Here is a 21393-nt window from a genome sequence, read left to right on the forward strand (position 1 = left end):
TAGGCACTGAGTAAAATTTAACACAAGTTTGAAAATATTTAGTAAAAATTTAATTTTTTCCTTACTTCAGTAATTCTTTTCACTATTTTCTATAACATTCTTTTATACGTGAATAAGGATAACATAGTATTCTTCAAAAAAAAATGTATGAAAGGTAAAGAGTTTTAGCCGTGAAGGTGAAGCTATTACCTTTTAATAATTCGTGATTTAGATATCATCTTTTATACTACGTTAACATTGTAAGATTAAGAGAACGAGGTTAAGTTAATCTACATTTTTAATCTCCACCGTTTACATCATACATTCGAAATTAATTTTGACGTTTCTTTTGTTGTGTTTTGATTCGTGTTTTTTATAAATTTTTATAAATTTAATAAATAGTTTTATAACAATAATTTAACAAATTTTAGTTATAAATTCTGTACAAAACTATAATTAAACAAATTTATTGTTAATTTACTCACTTCGGCATTTTCAAATTTTCAATGTTTTTGTTTTATTTGTTTTGACTAATAAAACATTTCTTTTCCAATTATTCTAAGATCGTAAAAAATCTACGATATTAAGCCATTTGCAGAGTTGCACACATAAATAATCATAGTTCTTTAATCTCCATTTTTGCTGTTATCTACTTTTAATCACACAATGTAAATGCCGTATTACTAAAAGATATAAAGTTTAATTTGCAACCTTATCTATAATTTTTATCACTTTGTAATGAGGCTTTAATTAATCTCACCAGAAAACTTGAACCCCTTACTGGGGAATACTTGGTACATAAGAACGAGACTCGTTGCTTGCGGTCAAATGGATAGTTTTTATAAGAGAATATAAAATCATCTTTGGTTTTAATTTTTAACTGTTAATTTTTAAATGAACTACGTAATTAAATCAACCACGGAATATTCAGTACTCTGAGCCTATGTTCTACGTCTAAGTATTTGTTTTCACAGGTACTGCTAAGTATTAAATCTATATAAAACTTGTAGTTTTTATTACATTTGTATATATTCAATTTCGGAGTTGATTAAACTGTTAAAACTTGATGTTGTTGCTTTATATAATTTGGTGTGTATGGCAACTCTGCTGTATTTTAACAAGTAATAATTATTGCTAGTGCCAAGTTAGCAACGTTGCTGGAAAATGCAAGGCTGTATTTTCAAAAAAATTTTAAAAAATGATATTTTCGTTAATATAAGGAATTAAATTTCAAATAATTATATGGAATTAATATGCTCCAATTAATATTTTATTTTTTAACATTTCATTGACATTAATAAATTGGAACACAATAAATTGGAAACTGAGGTAACTGATTTGAAGTCTTGATATTTAAATAAAGTGGGGTTCCTTAAATTCATGAATATTACTATCTGTAATTGTGAAAAGTAGTAACATTTTGTGCTGTTCGTATTCGGCTTTACGAACTATTCAAGGAATCTAATTATTCGGATAGTAAACAAAGTCGCCGGACTTGAAAAGAAAATCGTGTTTTTTGTGAATTCGAAGCTTACAAATTTCTGGATTTGCGATTATTATTCGTAGTGCAACTATTCGAATACTTCGTGAGTATTGGAATGTTACACAGATATCGTGAACGTGGATTAATGCAAATATTAACTTAAGTCATACTCCCTGTACGACCATTTTCTCTTTGCTTACGAAAAAATTCTTGTTTTGACTACATTTTCAATTCTACTTAAATATCTATATAAATTATTAAGTAGAAATGTATTTTAATTAATTATCTGTCAAATGAGTATATATTAATAACTGTTGAAATACGTAACAAAGATAAAAAATGACCTTGAATTGGAAAATTTCTGCTTTTTATACTGAAAACCCAACTTTGCTCGAGTGGCGCAACGTCATTTGTAATCCTATTGGTCCAAAACTTTGGGAATATCATTTTTTTGGGCAATGGCATATTCCTACGGGGTTCGCTCACTTAAAACTTCATTTTTAATTTTCCCTGTTATAACGTGAGCCACTATAATGGTGAATTACTACTTCCAATATTGTGAAAGAATTCTGAAAAAACTTGCAATCACTCATTTATTTATTTTATTATTAATGAAATTTTAAATATAATACTACTGCTACTACAATTTTACATAAGAAAATGCTAGTTCTTCGAAATCGCTAATTCTGTAGTTCTTCTAAATCGCTATAGAGATATGACCCTAATAAGACGACTGCTTTATTTAGATCTAATAAAATATTCAAGACATATTGTTAGACAATCTGATGGGTTATCCCGCTTTAATCCACATAAGTGCAAAAGTATTTGCGTAAGTTAGAAAAATGACATTTAAATTAAGTTAAGCAAGCAAACTGCTTTAATTAATTTAGTGACTATCTTTAGTCACTTTAGATATTTTTAGTGACTATCTGATCAAAATATCTGACAATTTACGATTATTACAGAGAGTATACTTGTAGAGTTTGAAATATAGTGCAGTTTTCATTTAAGGTAAAAAAGTTAACTAAATTAAATTGAGAAACATAGTGAAAATAAATATAATGAACAAAAAACTAAAAATAAAAGACAAACCTGAATACGTGCCTCGGGCAAACCAATTTTTTCTGCAAGTCTTTCTCTGGCAAATACATCTGGATAATGTGTTCTCTCAAATTCTGCAAAAAAATAAATACATATAACAGTTTTTATTATAAAAGTACAATGAAATAAAAAATATGGAAACAGATATTTAAGTTTTAAAAATTAGACTATTTTAGATTTATATACATTAATATACATTCTTAACACATCACTCAATAAGTCGTGTGACTAACTAAGGAAAACAAATTTTTTTTACCAAAGATCGATTATACTCATCAATATAATCTACTTCAAGGGCAATGCAATTATTCCAACCCTTCTCTTTTGATGCTGTGCTTGTAGAAGGATTTATCTTTTACCTCAAAATAAGCTTCAGTTTCACCAATTACTTCTTCATTTGAGTTGAATTTTTTACCGCCGAGCATTTTTTGAGATCAGCGAATACCCATTAGTCGCTGGAGGCCAGATCTGGACTATACGGTGGATGAGAAAGCAATTCGAAGTGTAATTTGTGCAGTTTTGCCATGTTTTCGTTTTTATTGACTTGTGACATGGTGCATTGTCTTAGTGAAACAAAATTTTTTTCTTCGCCATATGCGGTCATTTTTTCACAATTTCTGCTTTCAAACGATCTAATAATGCCTTGTAGTAGTTACTATTAATGGTTTTTCGCTTTTCGAGATAGTCAATGAAGATCATACCATGTGTATCTCAAAATACTGATGTCATAGCCTTCCCAGCTGACTGTTGTGGCTTTGGACGCTTCTGACATGGTTCACTGGCTGCAGTCCACTCAGATGATGATCGTTTTGATTCCGGAGTGAAGTGATGGATCCATGTTTCATCCATTGTTACATATCGATGCAAAAAATCTGATTTATTACGTGTAAATATGGCCAAACACTGCTATGAATCATCAACACGTTGTTGTTTTTGATCGCCTGTGAGAAATGCGGCACCCAGTTTGAAAAGAACTTTCTCTTGGTCAAATGTTCATGCATAATTGTAAACACACTGCCTTCTGATATCTTTACGGTCTCAGCTATCTCACGCCATTTCAATTTACGATCAGATATAACCAATTTCTGCACTTTTTTGATGTTTTCTGGAGTAACCACCTCAATTGGACTACCAGAACGTTCACCATCATCGGTGTCTGTACGACCACGTTTAAATTCAGCAAACGAATAACAAATGGTTCTTTTCGATGGACCAGAGCCCCGATAACACTTTTGAAGCCATTACTGAGCTTGTACGCTATTTTTTTTCATCAAGAAGCAATGATAAATGAACACACGAAATTGTTTTGAGTCCATTGTTTTGAAATAACAAATAGTACTAAAAGTAGCTTCACTTAAATGGCTATACTTCAAAATAGGTTGGTTCTTCATAAACGTCATATGGATTTGACAAAGGCAGCGTTATCTGTGTGCCAGTCACACGACTTATTGAGTGATGTAATATAGATTCATATCTCAATCTATGAATAGTATAAAATACGGAGTAAATGATTTTTATATATTGAAATACTTGAAGGATTTGAAAGTGATTTACACCTTCATGTTTTAATATGTATATTTTTGTAATGTTTTATATTTCCAGTCAAGCACTTTTTATATCAGTAAAAAAGCATAAAATACATTGGATTATAAGTAGAATGACACACTGGCAGTACCATTTATAAAAAATTTATTTAAACTGTAAAAAGTGGCAACTTTTAAATTTCATAACAGTTGAACGACCGTTATAGTTATCGCTGTTTTTGCTATAACCACCAATATAATTTGGTGTTTTGACTTATCATTGCTTTTTGATGGGAAAAGAAACTGCGATAGCAAAAGCTTGACTTGATGAATGCTACCCTGACTTTATTTCATCGAGACAAATTGAAGAGATTAGTTTGCTTAATTTCAACGCAGCCGTAAAAATGCCGATGATGCCGAATGCCTTAGTCTCCTGGTGCTTACACTGGAAAACACCAAAAACTCCACAAAATTATATCTGTAATTTGTAAAGTGAAGTGCCAAGAGATAGGTGACACCTAAAAGATTTCAAAGGAATGTGTCGGACTCATTTTGCATGAACGTTTGTTTGTGAGAAAGCTGTTTTCAAAGTGAGTTCAGTGTATACATTCAGGTGATTAAAAAGAACAACTTATTGATACATCGATATATATATAACAATTTATATAACAACTTGGTGCTACCACTTCACTCCTAAGACGAATCGGCAATCAGTTCATTGAATAGCAATTGGCGAATCTAGCCCAAAGGGCCAAAAACGTAACAGACAGTTGATAAAGTTATGGTGTCCATATTTTGGGATGCGCCAGACTGTCAATAGCAATTTCTAGTTATCGCCGCAATTGAAACATATTTCGAGGTCAAAAATTAATCATTTTACAAGAGAGGTATCGAAGTGTTAGAAAAGCGCTGGAATGTTTATATTAGTTTAAAAGAAGACTACATATGTTACGTTACTGAATAGAGTCAAATTTGTTTTGTTGATTATGTTACAGTTGTTATGTTAAATAATAAATCGAAACTTCTTGGTTCTAATTTTTTAGTATTCATTTACTAAAATATAATTTCATATATTATAAATGAACTCTTAGAACACTCAACAGTAACATTTATAATTGCTTACATATATTTAAATATATTATAGCAACAATAACAAATCACCAAATATTTCATATGTATGTATGTATATATCCTCCTCGGTCCTGAAGGCTTCCCACAAAGAAAAAATTCTTAAAATCTTTTAGCTTTTGTTTATATGTATTCAAATAAAAAAAATAAATTAATTAGACGATTTACAGCAAAAGGTGCACTAAAATAACAAACACGAAACTATTAGTGAGCTGTACAGATGGATATATAGTAGTAAAACCTTCACAAAACTTCCAAAAAGGCAGTAGAAAAGTGTCCAGCCGGCTGCACGCCAGGACCGAAGAGGATATATTTGTTGGACAGTAGCAGAAACAGCGGTAAAAAAAACTGTAAAATGAAAGAAGTTCTCAACGTTATTTCCTGATAAAGTTAATTTGGATATTAAAATATTTTTATTACAAACCAACTAATTCTTATTTTTAATATGATAAACTTATGATTTATAAAGTTATGAAAAATATTCATAGGTCGTGTGCGAGTTAGGCTAAGTTGCGTTCTAAATGAGGGAAATTCTAAGTTGTGCCGATAATGTAGTGATGTGTCGATACGTGTTGATAAATGGCTAAATGTGTGCAGTGCAAAAAATCCCAAAAAATCTCCCATTTGGTTTAGCATCAACTTAGCCTAACTCGCACACGTCCATAATAGTATGTCGTCTTTCAGCATAATATTTTATTATTTTACAGTACAGAATAGTATAGGTCTGTTCCACGAGCTACTAGTAGTAACTTTGAGTAATACTATGTATACACAAGTGCGTTCCACCAGCAAATGTTTGTGTATTTTCGTGTAAATTTACTTGTGTAATAGAGTTTTACACGAGTAGTATGTGGGACAGATCTTATTAGTAGGTACTAAAGTATATAGTTCGAGTCTCGAATTGGTTTTAATTTTTCCAGTTCTCATTTCCAATTTCATTTTAGGACGCACACGAAGATATGCTGATCTACGGTCCGTCATCACTTAGAAAATAAATAAATGATAATGATTCTAGTATAGTTTAAGTTTAGTGTGGGCAGGATTAAGCCCCCCATCCACAATAGAGTAAAAGTGCGCAATAGCACTAACTTAAATCACAAGAACAACAACAACACCTATAATGTTCTAATGTTTCGAAGCAAAATTTTAACCAACAGATACAAATCATTAATTTTAACCAATACAAATCATTAATGTTAAAATTAATGAGATCGTAAGGTTTTAAGGAAGTAAAATTTATTTTTCAGAAAGAACAATGTATATATATAATGTATAATGTATGAACAATGTATATATATATAAAAATAAAAAACCAAAATAATAATGTATGAGCAAATGCATAAATATTTATATATCCCTAAATATTTATATATATTGTATATATTGTAACAAAACAAAATAGACAATTTTCATTTTAATTACAAACAATTATTGTAGAATAATTATGACACATGATAATAAAAACATAAAGTAAACAATTTTGTCTGCATATGTGATCATGTTCATATAATCACATTCGCATAGTTGTTGATATACTATTTAGGCAAAGCATTAGCACAAGCATACAAATGTTCTGTAATGTCTTTAAATTCATTTAATATTATTTATATTTTTAGTTTGTTTACAATTTTCGTATGCCGGGTTAATGAACGCTGCAGCACTCACCTTCACGATAGACTTAAGCAAAAAACTTGATGAGTGTATGAATCATTGATATCAGCAACAACTCCACAAGGTTAGAATATTATTGCAATAATCAAGAGAGAAGTCAGTTAGTTTAATAAGAACACAAATTTCCTAAGAAAAACACTGAAAACGCAGCTGTGATCTCGTATATATCTAGTATATATATATATATCTAGTCAGTAGTCAGTAGAATATAGAGAGGAAGCTTGTAGAACCACTGACGTCAACGGTTATTTCTTCTGCATAGAATCATCGGCTTTTGGGCGCTAGCGGTAACAGAATCACTGACATTTGGGCACCACTGACTAGTGTTTATCGGCGTTTAAATTCCTTAACCATTAAGTAGTTATATATATTTACTAAGTTATATAAATTTAAAAGTTCATTGTTAGTACGTAAGAATTTGATAATAAAAATTGCTTCTAAAGTATTTAAATTGGAATATATAATAATCCGTCCAAGCAATGAAATTTAATTTCAACGGCCTACCCTGCACTGAGCGCACCTCGGCAAAATAATTAAATTAGTGTGGCAGGAAATTAGTGTGGATATACTTTTTAAAATAAATTATATATGAACAATTTATATTTTATTAATATTGTTGTACTATTAATTATATGATTTTTCGTTATTTAATGTAATCTATTTCCAGCACAACTTTCTTTAGTAAACTTATTTTGCCATTAATTCAGTCGTAAAACATAAAGCTTGTACATAATACCTTATAATTATACGTAATTTAGTATATATGGACAAAACACATACCCATTTCTTTATTTCGAGATAAAGAAATAGTCAAACAATCCATCATATTTACCTTTCCTTAATGTCATAATACACCTCACTATCTTAGCGCCCACATGACACACCTTGCATTTTAGATTGGAAGACGGTATATATAGTAATTAACTAAACTGAAACTTCTTGAATAATTACGAATTTGCTTCCATATCTACTTTAGAAACAAATTTCAAAGGGTCTATAGTATATGTTCACAACCGATGGTCCGCGGACCTTCATTGGAAACTCCAACGAATATGGAAATCATACGTCAAAAATCATATGTAAACAAAAATTGAAACGAAATTCAAAAATTTCATTGAATATTGGAAAAAAGCAAAAAAAATAACAAATATATAAAAATTTTGAAAAATAATGGAAAAATCATAAATACAAAGCACATAGATTTTTTTAACATGTATGTTATTTTATTTTATTATAAAAATGTAGTTTGCTTGATTTATGTGCACATGTGGAAGATTTGTTGTTTATGAGAACAAATACATTTGACAGGACAGATAGTGATGCCAATCTCTCGCTTAGCGAATATAGGCCAGCATGTGTTTTTTTTGCCACACTTGCGGCATCGAAAACGCCTATTAACACTTTAACAACACAATACTGTCATTTTTTTTTTGTAAAAATATTGGGTTTTGAAAATAAATTGAATGCATCATCTCCGATTTGGTTTAAATGTTTGTAATAAAGTCTTCTAATAAAACAAAAAGACCCGGATTTCGGAAAAATAGTTAAATATTTTTTTTCGCGAAATATTGACTCATGATGTTTAAAGAATTTTTATTTTAGACTGATTCTTAAATGGCCATATCTGAGGTTCCGTAAATAGTAGAGACTTAAAGGTTACTGCGTTTTAAAAGTAATTGACTAAGCATTTTGGAATTAATTTAAATAATTAAAATTGTCTATGTTGAAGTAGTAATCTTAACCAATAGTTTTACAAATTATATATTTTTTAAATTGTATACTAACAATTTTTTTATTTTGTTTCCGTTTTTTTCTGGACCTCACACCTTATCAAATTTAGAAATATCCTAAATAAATTTAATAGTATCATTAATTAAAACAAAATATAAACACAACATTCTTAAGAATTATTCAATTAAAATGTACCAACTAAACAAAAATTTGACTATCGTGCTTTTAGAGTAAAGATCAAGCGACTTTTGGTCCAGCATAAATATTAAAATTATTACCGACAATAGGCAAAATGATTAGATTATGTAGATCAGGGCTGTCCAAAGTTAGGTCCGTTGGTCGCACAAACAAACATGTGGATCGCGACATGTTTTTAATCTACTACAATTATGCAAATTTTCTTTTGATGTACTGTTGAAACCACATTAGTTTATTTTCATGGTGTACCATATAAATGAATTTAAATCAATAAATTAATAAAACTAAATTTAACATTATAACCATATTTTTATTTTTGTCGTAAACAACAATGACTGTATGTATTTATTTCTGCGGCCCTCCAACCTGTACAGTGATTTGTACTGGCCCGGGATCGCATCTGAACTGGACAGCCCTGATGTAGATTATAAAAACAACAATGAACATGAATTTGTTATCAAAAAAGTTCATTTGGAGTTAAGCAAATATACGGTCTACGTAAAAACAACTTTTTCTATTCAATTAATAATATTTTTATTGAACTTCAACTATTTTGTAAGTCTAAATATGACTGACTTATTTTCTTAAACCATCAATTTAACAAGAAATGAAAAAACATTTAATACTTTTTCTGGGACAACACAGTCATCAATTGTTAAATCCAAGCTTCAAAAAATTGATTCACAGTGCACTGACATTTTATTAGTCAAAAAATAATAATATAGTGCAGATAACATTAACTCTCTTATTATTATTTCTGTTATTATTATTCTGCTATAATTATTTTCTTAGGTACTTTACTCCGCTAAACTCTAAAATCACTCTCAAAAATCTTTAATGGATATGTTTAGATGCTATCAGGTTTCGAATTTATTTTTTTATAGTTGAAAATATACGACTGATATTTGAGTTGGATATCAAATTAAAGATAATTGAATTTCTTAATAATCGCTTTTCATACTTTTTTCTAAACGGTGTAGTTCCTGAAGTATTATGGGCCAATATATAGTATTTTTTGAGCCCAATCGAAAATTCACTCTATCGGCCAGTAAAAATAGAATGAATGGTATAGAGGCTAATACATATAGTACCAGTGTTAAAAGCAATTGAGTGAAAGCAATACCAAAAGCTCAGCAACAGAGAAAAAGAAAATATTAAGTCCACTATGTATTAAGAGATAAGCTATTTCATGCAAAGTTTGTAAAGTTAAATTTTAATATAAGGCTGTACAAATTATATTAGAATGTGAACTAAATGTTTTAATAAATTACTTGTGTTAATAGAATAAAATTACCATGATACATCCGCACATATTCTAAGAAACCTTAGAATAAACCCGGTCAAAAAATACACAAGGGACAGAGACCTGAAGTTATTCGCATAAAACCGAATGGCTGTTCTACTTAGCACTATCTAATCTCAGAATAACCACTAGCCACACGGGGCGGTACGCAGATCTTAGATCAGTCATCGAATAATCACGAAGCTTTTAAAGAATACATAAATTAGTCAGTGAGAAGAGTGGGAAACATCCCAGCTATCAAAGAGTAAAAGTACCCAAATGCATTAGCTCGGAAAAAGCTCAACATAATAGAAAAAAATATAACTTAAAAATATTATGTGTAATAAGAATCTACCTTCTGATCAAAAAAGAACAAGAGGCCTATTTTTGAATTCCCGCGCTTATCCAATCGGTAAATTCAAATTGCCATTGAGACCATAGAGGTAAAAATCGTCACATGAAAATTTTTCGACTTCTTTATATAGACGCCAAACAAAAACTAATCGTACGATATGCGTTAAACTTTGACAGAATGTGTATAATAGTGTTGCCAGCGTGAAAATAAAATAACCGATTTACCGATTGGATAAGCGCGGGAAACACAGTTCCCGTGAATAAGTTCTTTTTTGATCACAAGGTATTATCTCAAAAAGAACTGATCATACATAACATTATATTATGTTACATGCTTATTTATTGATTAACGCTTGTAAAATTATTAAAACTAGTATTGAAATTATGAAAACGTTACTCAAAATTACATGGTTAATTTTACAAAGGACTATTTTACTATAGCATGTACTATTAATGTATCAAATTAAAAAATAAAAATTTTAAAAATTAAAATTTAATTATTCTACACATGTATATTGCTATCGTTTTTATTTACACTTCAACAATAAAAACTTCGGTATCAAAATGTGCACATTCTATTTTCAACTGAACTTCATTTCAAATCGGACGATTGGGAAAACAGGTTTATAAAAACTAACAATCAAGCGTTCACGTAGAAACCATATACCATTCAACAGCGAGCATTGGTCTAGGTATCAATGTTGAAAGAATTAAACATCTCAGTTTTACACTTTTTTCTGCTTTGGACAGCTTAATGTTGAGGTGTGAGTCAGGATGGCAACTACCGCTTTATACAATTGATCTATTGCACAAAATAGGGTACTAAACTTAGCTGATAGTCTAGGATTACAAAATTTATAATTAAAAAAACATTCGGTCATAACTGTATAAATCTTAATACTGTAGACTCTTTAGACTTCATGGTATCGACTATGATCCTTCGAAGAATTATCACAACAGTTATCGAATATTAGGGTTAGCGCAAAATCTAAAGCGATATTCTTTCAATAACTATACAGACGGTTGTGAAGTACAATGAGAGTTGGAGCCGATGTCTACTGTGTTGAACTGGGTATAGGAGAGTTTTATGGATTTTCTGACCATACTTATGTTTTTTAGGCATATGTATTTGCTGTTAAAAATTTTTTTGCTTGGAAAAATATTTATCTGTACAATAAACTTTTTGTAAACAGCCAAGTGGCTTTAAATGCAATCTCTTAATACTGGACATATTTTAAAAATATTGAGCAATGCAGGAAGGCAATTGATAAATGAAAAGGTTAACAGTATTGTTACAATTGGCACCAACCTTGCAGAGAACTAAATAAGGAAGGTACTTAGGTCTATACAAACAACTATACAAATACATGTTAAAATTCAAGTAGCCAGGAGTTTGCATGGTCTTGGCCAGCTAGGTCTACCTACCATCTTTGAAATTATCTTGTTAAAATGTGAAAAGCGATTATTGAAAATTCGATTGCTTTAAATTTGATATTTAACTTGAATATGAATCGAAAATCCAAGATATGGCCTAAGATATTTAGCAGGTTCCAAAAAATATAATCAAAATGAATATTTTATTTTCCAAAAACTTATCCATTCAAAATTTTTTCAATATGATTTACAAGGTTAGGCTAAAATACAATGAAAACATATTATTGCGTAAATTCCGATTCTGAGTAACTGGATCCTGATAAACAATTAAATGGTCGTTTATTGATGTGTAAAATACCCTTATTGCCTTCACTCCACTATGGAACAAGTTCATAGGATTGCCAATGTAGTAGAAAAGGATCTTGAAGAAAAAAAATATGCTCAGCCGTGTTTTTACATGTCTCGCAGGCTTTCGATAAACTCTGGCACTCCGGATTGTTTACTAAAGTAAAAACTATTCTCCCGACGGAGTATTATGACATAATTTCCTCTTACTTATCTGATCGTTACTTTCGAGTAAAGCACGGTGATGCCTATTGTAAATTGTGTAAAATAACGCTAGAGTTCCCCAAGATAGTGTCTTAGTTCCCCTCTTATATCTAATTTATACATATGACCTGCCAACGTGTGCAACGACGTTCACAGCAAGTTTTGCTGATGATACTGCAATCCTTGCAGTTGGAGAAAGCGCAGTAATAGCAGCTAATAATTTGCGAAATAGTATTGACAATATAATTGCTTAGACAAGAAAATGAAAAATCAACCTGAATAAAGAAAAATCAGTGCAAGTAAATTTCACAAATCGAAACGTCAGTTATATACCTGTTTACATCGAAATACTTAGGTATGACATTAGACCCAAAACGAAGATGGAGCGAGTACATTAAAAAGTAAAGAAGCGAATAAGATCTTAAATTCAAATCGTTGAAATGGTGAATCATCAGGAAATTCAAATTCACTCTCTTCAATGAACTTGTAACATACAAACAAATGCTGCAGCCAATCTGGACATATAGAATCTAGCTGGTGGTTGCGCGCAAGCAGAACACAAATTTCCATCATTCAAAGAGTCACAATTTTTTGCTACGGAGTGTAACAAACGCGCCATTGTACGTGAGTAATTCTGACTTGCATCGTGACCTCGGAATGATATCAGTGCAGGAAGCATTTCACACCAACGCCAAATTACACCAACATAGACTTAGTGCTGAGGCGGATTTACTAGGAACAACTGAACCAACAGGCGCCAAGAGCCTTGCTATCTTTGCACTTACATTATTGAAATGTACTACAGTTGATTAAATATTCCGCGAAATCCCCTAAATCTGATTAAATTTAAATTGATTGTTAGTTACCTAATAACTAGTTGCTTTATGTATGTTTTATGTATTCTTTTAATATCTTATATACTAAATCTAATTAAAAAACAAAAAAAAAATCCCCTCACACAAACTGAATACCGAAAAATGGTAAAAGAAGTTGCCAATATAAAATTACTTCTCAGGTGGCAGCAATAACTAGAGTTACCAATGTTAAAATATATCTAACATATGCAATATATAAAAACCATTTCTTATCGAAAATAAATAATAATAAACGCTGAATATTTATAAAAAAAATTTAAAAAAGTATTTATTATATAAATATACATTTATTAAATTTACATATAATATATTATTTAACTTAATTGGACCTGACAATAATGTGTTGCCATTGTATTTAAATATTTTCTTTATTTTGTATATAACATTAACATTTTAAAACTTTTCAATATTATTTTCGTGAGTTTTCTAAACGAACGTAGAGAGAAAATACAGTTTCAAGTAATGTTTTATATTCACAATTGACAAAAAATCTTTTCCCATAAGATTAACTAACATTACAGAAATTTAATTTAATTTAAGTAATTAAAGAGTAAGTAATTAAGTAATAAAACGCCGCGACGCCCAGCGTAAATTAGATTTTACCCTAAAGATTATTACGCTAAATCAAGGAATTGAAGCTTATATTCAGCTCATATTTTTATTGTAAATAGTAAAATGTGTATATTATGGTTAATTCAAACGTTGATAATATCATCAGGTTACCTTCAACAGTGGCAGTCTTAACCCAACTCCGAATGTTGACGACATCAGAATTGCGAGGTCCTTTCATTATCGATTTATTAAAGTAAATAATTTTCATTCACTAATATGACCAAGTAAGTATGAAACTATGTATTGCTAATCAAATTAAAATAAAGTCAAATTAAAATAAATGAAATTTCCTACTTTTACCCTCTCTGAATTTTTTTAAATCTCTGAATTTTCACCAGATAGTATCTCTTGGCTCAATGTACTTCTAAATATGCCTTAATCAATTTTAGCTTTAAGAAGCTTCTTTTAGCAAAAGCTGTGCTGACTGGAACTATGAGCATAATTCTGGTTACTATTGACGTTTAGGATTACAAAATTTGGAATAACTTTTTCAATCGAATTTTTCAATCTGTTAATGATCTTTAAATGCGCTTTTAACGCAATTTAATTTTCGATTGGTAAATGCCGGACAAAACGTATAACACTCGGGACTAATTTATGAGACATATTTTGCCAAAGTAGTAAGATTACCCTGAAATTAACAGCTGTTTTATATTATTTGACATATAAACTGTGATTTGATTGACTATGTGCGTTTGTCAGAAATGTAAATGTCTAGGAAAAATTGCCAAAAAATGTTAGATTATTCTAACAATGCTCGATTGGGCAACAAAATTTGACAGATCAAGAGTAAATCTAGATTGAATGCAGATTTATGAATCGAAAACATTCGGATATAGTTTTTCTAAATTATATTCTTTAATCTTCCGAATAAGTTGCTTTATATCTACTGAGCGATTTTAAAATCTACAGTTTTTCATGCAGTTTAAAAGGATGAAAGTTGTTTTCACTTTCCCGAAGTATTACACCTAAACCATTAGAATGCTTGAGGTCTTTGTGTGGTATACTTTTTATAGGCTTAATGTTATACATGAAACCAAATAAAGTGCTTTGAATCGGAAATCGGTATAAATTATGATAGCATCTAACACTGTAGTAGAAAAAGTTAACTTAATACTGTATTTCAACGGATTGTATGGATTCATCAATATGTTCATAACTGAACAATCATTTTTCTTTGCTTTTCTATTTCCTTTAAATTTAGGTGCAACTTTGTTACTACTTTTTTCTACAAACAATTAGGGTTGTTCAACGTTTTTTTTGAAAAACTAGATATTCAATTAGTAATACTAGATAGTCCTACGAAATGTGCGTAGACTATCATTAGCGATCTTCAAGTTTACTTTAGTCGAATACAATTGTTTTTCTATAATGTTCACTCTTGTAAAATTTCATACAATACGTGTATTGCAACAATAAGCTCAAAAGTAAGCATTTCATTTAGGACTGCTTCACAATCACTTAGTGCTTTAGAATCAAATTGCAAAGATATCACTTTTACTGCTTCGATTCTACTGTCCCATCTTATTTCAGAAGATTTTTAGGTTATTTTTAATTTAGTTTTAACAAGTTTTCACCAACGCTTGCTCGACTCTTGGATTACTCTTGGATTGATATTCAGGATTGTCAGAGTTGTCTAAGACATTAATATAATTAAATCATTCTGGATTTCGTGACTAAATTAATATTAAGTTATTTGTTAAGTTGCAGGTGCTCCCGTAGTGCAAGGTCAGCTTTGGATAACAACTTAAGGAGATCTATGAAATTATAACTATTTTCACTATAGTCCAGGCTTAAAGATTCTCTATGAGAACTAAATGGTGGATTATAAGAAGCTAAGAATTTTATTATGGCAATGAATGTTGGGCCTAATAAAACATTCACTGTTGCGCCTAACAGTGAATACCTCCATTGTTAAGAGATGCTCACAATATGGGATTCACGTAATAAGAAACAAACAATATAATTTTTTCTCTAGTAAGTGAAGTTAAGATTTTAAGAAATATACACAACGTTTTGCGAGGTCCTTCTAGGCGAGTGGCCGTCGGCCATCGACTAGCGCCACCACTGATCTTCAAGTACTCGTAAAAAGGCTCATTAATGTTTCAATCTGAGCTGTAGTTCTGTTATACTTTGCTATATAATTGCAAAATACATATACTATAAAAACGGTTGTCTTTCCATAAGATGATATAATTATTCCATTCGTATTTATATTCTACGCCCCGCTTCTTGACTACGCCCATTTATATAAAATCTTATGATGTATTAAAGCTTGATCTCAAACAGTGCAAACGACAGCACCTGATCAATACGGGACAATCTTCAAGAGCAGATCAAACTATTTTATTAATGAGGACAGAGAATTAATATGCAATTATTCCGTAATCTGCACTGCAATGGAATACCAAAGGTTGTACTCTTAAAAACACAAATGTCTGAGAGACAAAAGAAGAAGTGTTGAAACTCCAAAACATTTAAAAAAATGGGTTTTCAATATCTTTAAAGGTTTCTTTCTTAAAAAAACAATAGATAATGTTGTTAAACATTAATAACAAATAAACTAGAAAGAGTTATTTAAAGCGCTACCAGTTATAATAGAAGCTACTAAGACTTTTTAAAGTTTACTTTGGAATTTTTTTTACTATGATCAATACTGGCCAAGAGAAAATTAAGAATAAAAAGTAGAATAAAAATTGTGTTTGTCTCGGCGACTTTATCTTTAATGTTATTTAGTATTAAAGTATTGACCTGATAATATTATATATTATAGAAATTTTTCTTGTGTTTTGTCAAATTGTTTGTTTAATATAATTATTAATACTAAGACTAATTATTAATACTTCATTAATATAATTAATTATCTTACCTTTTTCCAAGCTATCTATCTGATCGTTTGTAAACGACGTTCGATTTCTTTGCAATTTCCTTTTCAAACGTAATCGCATCTGTGAATCCTCATCTCCAGATGAATTATGATCTGAATTTCCATCAGAGGTACTTTCGTGGGAGTGAGGATGAGAAATTTCACCAGAAAATATTTCTGAAAATAAACACCAACAAAAAAAAATATTAGACTCTTTTTATTTTAGATATAAATATTCACGAAATTACAGTTAAACGTGTGAAATTCAGTTCATTAGAATTGTAAAATAAGAAGAAGAATGGAATTACTAAAAATTAAAATAAGCGATATTATTGCTGGGTTCGATTTACAAAATCTAGAGGGTTGTGTGAATAAAACAGTATGGTCACGCTGAAGGTAATTATTATTATTGCTTTTAACTATACGGAGTAGTTGACACAAAACTTCTTTTGAAATTTAAACATATTGAGTTCATGAGGCATTAGTTATATTAAATTAATACTGTTTTCTTATATATTTTATATCCGGCTACAGGTCACCTTTTTTTTTAAATTAAATTTAAAACATATATAAAAACCATTATTAAAGGAACTAGGTCGGGAAGCAAATTCAAAATGTTCTCTCGTCTCTCTCTAAGCCAATATAAGAACGAATTTAACCTTTCCTCCAAGATGGCTTAGTTGTCGTTACTACTCTCATATTTACTTATTTTTCTAACGAAATTAAATTCACCTTGCCAAATAGTCGATGAATCGAACACAGCAAATATACAATATTAAATAATTTAATAATCAAAACCAAATGATTTATCAAAAAACAAAAATTTATAATAGCAAACAATTATAATTTTAAACGATTTAAATAAGCGAAAACATAATCGTCCGATTTCACTACACCCTTCCAATGTAACATTTTTATCTTAACATATATCGAATTCACCCGAGAATACACGTATGTATATGTATATTCAAAAACTAAAATTATTTGTGTTCTAGAAAATCTTATTAAAAAGATTAATTTCATATATATCAAAATTTGCTATACATTCACTTTTGTAGTATTTGGAAAAACAAGTTCTCGAGACTTATTCTGTTGGAACATAAATAAATCATTTAGTGCATATTGCAATTTATTTCATAGATATATTTCCTCTATTTACTGATATATTATATGACTGCAATTTTAAAATTATATGACATTTATAGTTCAATTGTTGGGGTCGACGACAAAACATGCGACTATTAGGACTTTATGGTTTAGATAGCATCATTAAAGTTAGGAAAAACTTTAGGAATTGTTCGTTGTACTTAGCATATGCTCGGTATTTTCGTAAATGTCATTAATTGCATGAAATATTCTGTTTTGCACACATGTCCATGAAAAGTATTTGTCAGCTCTTATCCGTTGCTCTTTTGTTTACTCATCTGTGACAAAACTACAATCACTGATGAAGTGGAATAAATGTGGGTAGGGTTAGCGTACTCTCGAATAAAAACGGTTGGCATGATTATAAGAATACAGAATACAGAAACTTTAAGAAAATACAACAGGACATTGAATGGTTTTCTGTATCTGAAGATAATTACATGCTCGAGAAGTAAATTATATAGGATATCGTTAGTTGTAAATAACATCGCCATGTTTGATTCGTTATTGCAAAATAGAGAACAATTACATTTACTTAATTAATCACATATGGCTCTTATTTTAGAGAATTAAATTGTTGATATGAAAACAGTAAGAACTCTATTAAGGGGTTATGTAGCTCAAGGAATGCTTAATGTATTTGCTTTTTGTCATTTTTCAGAATTGGTCGCATATTCGCAAGTAATGTCACATCGCGAAGGGCCACAAAACGAAGTGTGGTTGCAGTGTTTTGGGCTAGGAAATGAGTTATGATGGGATCAAATCAAGAAAAATAAATAAAATATAACAAACATATTTAAGACAGTATTAGTTATGTTCAGTAAGAATAGAAGAAGTTGATGTTGAAATATTGCGATGAATGGTAAACAAACAGAGCAAGATGGTAGATTGATAGATTTTTTGCAGGTTAATAAGGTACTTACCACGTTTTTGAAGCTCGTCTCGAGTAATTTGATTAGCTAAATTCGTCGCGGGTGTTGTTGCAGCTGGAGGTAAGGAAATGTGGTGATGCGCAGTTGAGGCTGTGTTGCCCGGATACCATGCCCAACCACCTGATTGCCCATTAAACATTCGTAACTTCTCGTAAACAGACTCATTTTGTTGTTGTGCTTGCTGTTCCTTTTGTGAAGCTAAATTTCGTAACACGCGATTAATTGATGAGACCTAAAAAATATTGTATATATGACAACTCACATGCAGACAATTTAGTTTTGCATTAAAAGCAATAATGACTCGCTTATATGCGAATGTCAGCTTCGCTCACCTGCAGAATAATTAAATAAATGCTCCACAGTTTTCTTAGTGCATTCATATTTGGATAACTAAAACAAGCATATGATAGAAAAATAATATTTAACTACACAAAATATTTAGAATCGGGTTTGGAATTTTTAAATAAAGCAGAAAAGTGAATAAAGCGCATACTGCATACCGCGTTCCAAGTGGTGTCTTTTTTGTTGCCAATTAATTTGGAAGTATTATATACTTCTGTGGTTTAGATAGGCTTTTTGAGATAAGGGTAATATCAAAAATCTACTATATGACGCTTTTGTCGACGACTGTGCTTTCATGCTCTTTACATAAGCTTTCTGACGGAGACTATTAAAATATCTTTGATGTAATTCGCTTTGATCTCCTCTGAGTGTACGTTTCAAGAGTTGAAATTTTCACAAAATGAAATAAAACCAAACCAAATAGAAGATACTTTCGTATATTCATGCTATTAATATGTAAGTTCGCGCACTTAATGTCAACAATCCAGTCAAATCATTTGCTTTATCCCTGCTTTGCGTGGAGGGCACGTGGCCACACTTCTGAGACAAAGGTGCTACATCTCTTGTTACAAAAATAAATTGAACACTTATGTGTAGTTACTCATGTTATTCATTTTTCTCTATTACTTTTCTGAGATAGAATTGAAGTCATGTTGTAAGCTATGTTGTTACTACATCATGACCTGTACTGCTATATTTTCGCGCAGTGCAACGACGACTGTTAGGCGATATGTTAGATGATATGCATACGATATGTTAGATAACATTGCTATATTATCGTGTAGTGCATGACCACTGTTAAGTGTAACTATGTTGCATACGATATATCAGGTAAAATAGTTTGCTAACACTGCACAATTTGTATTTAAAGTATAAACCAGTTTTCTACTTGATTGAAGGAAACACACTTTTATATCACAGCGCCACCTACATACAATTAAGTGTGAACAAATAATTATATGTATTAATTGAAAAACATCGATTCATAAACAGCAATAATGAAAGGAGCAAATATTTACAAATTGACCGCAGCAGTAACGAAAAATGAATTTAATTAAGTAGCTTTATAATGTGACTATCTATAATTGTATATCTATATCGAAACGACCTTATTTTGCTTACGTATTATCTAATTGAACTTAAAATGTTTATTCGAATTGCAACCACATACGGATTTCATGGTTTCAGCATCGTTGTATATACGCACATACGTACTTTTATCAGACGTACTCAGCGAAGCGAAAAATGAGCGATGCGTATCTCATCTGACAAATAAATTCTTCTCATTGTTAGCTCTTTGCCTCATTCTGTGGAACAATACAAGCAAATAAAGCATTAAAGTAAAGCAAATAGTTTCACTTTTATTGCATAACAATAGCTACAATATTAGAAGAACACCCTTCTTATCCGGCATTGAACTTTTCATTTATTTCGACGATAACATTGTTTCACTAAAGGAGCGAAAAAATCAAATCTCCTTACGCAAAGTTAAATACAATTTTTGTGCCATATGTTGGGTACAGCAATGTGTTTGGCTAGTGTAGAATTGTATAGATTTTGTATAATCGGGTGCAGCCCTTGCAATCAAACCCAGAAGTACTGAGGAATCCTCTCAAAACTAATCTAAGTGTAACATTCAACTCAACAGAATTATTCATTGAAATTAAAAACATTTTGTTTTAATTCAAGTTAAAAAGCCAAGTTTTACTGGTGGTGCTAAGTACGTTAAGTAGTCTTGGGACTCATTTTATTAACAATATTTTATGGCACCACTTTACCGTTAAGCTTTTACCAAGAAAAATTCAGTACGTTTTAAGACAACAGTATTATCTAAGGACACGGGTGGAAAATGAGGTAAAAATATTGAAATTTTAAATAATGAATACAAGTATATAGATATTTAAGTTTATTATTTGAAATAAACTTAAAGCGCAATCTACTTATTATGAATGAAAATGGCAAATTACACACAAACCCATAAATTTTCACTTTGCCATTAGTGTGTGATGCTTGCTATTGGTTGGTTGTTTATTCACCAATCATGTTGAAGAGCAAGCAACATCACTAGGGAAAAAGAGAAAACTATATGTTTGCAAAGTGAACCAAATATGCATAAAACAGCGTAGTAAGTTACCTAGCCTCATGACAGCTGCAGGCATTCTGTATTGTTTTGATGGCAGGGGCTACACAAATTTTACAAATGAATTACATTTTCTGATACATTGTTTTATGAGCAGATTTTAAGTA

General features: G+C 30.4%; 1 protein-coding gene and 1 long non-coding RNA gene across 4 annotated transcripts in view; one reads left to right on the forward strand and one right to left on the reverse strand.

Annotated features, from left to right (window-relative positions):
- LOC119681404 (paired box protein Pax-6-like) overlaps positions 1-19071 on the reverse strand; it is a 38161-nt gene extending 19090 nt beyond the window's left edge. For 2 of the 3 annotated variants that reach the window (XM_038094587.1, XM_038094585.1), the window contains exons 1-3: positions 18796-19071; positions 16730-16903; positions 2555-2637 (exon numbers count right to left, since the gene is read on the reverse strand). In XM_038094587.1, the coding sequence (XP_037950515.1) occupies positions 2555-2637; positions 16730-16903; positions 18796-18943 (405 nt within the window). In that variant the 5' untranslated portion in view covers positions 18944-19071. The remainder of the gene's footprint in view (positions 1-2554; positions 2638-16729; positions 16904-18795) is intronic. The other variant, XM_038094586.1, reaches the window with a different exon arrangement.
- On the forward strand, positions 1240-7242 carry LOC119681406. The gene is made up of 2 exons (XR_005252517.1): positions 1240-1308; positions 6831-7242. It is a non-coding gene; the product is annotated as an uncharacterized LOC119681406 (long non-coding RNA).
- Positions 19072-21393: the final 2322 nt, after the last annotated feature.

The sequence above is a fragment of the Teleopsis dalmanni genome, chromosome 2, assembly GCF_002237135.1.
Source record: "Teleopsis dalmanni isolate 2A chromosome 2, ASM223713v2, whole genome shotgun sequence".
NCBI lineage: Eukaryota > Metazoa > Arthropoda > Insecta > Diptera > Diopsidae > Teleopsis > Teleopsis dalmanni.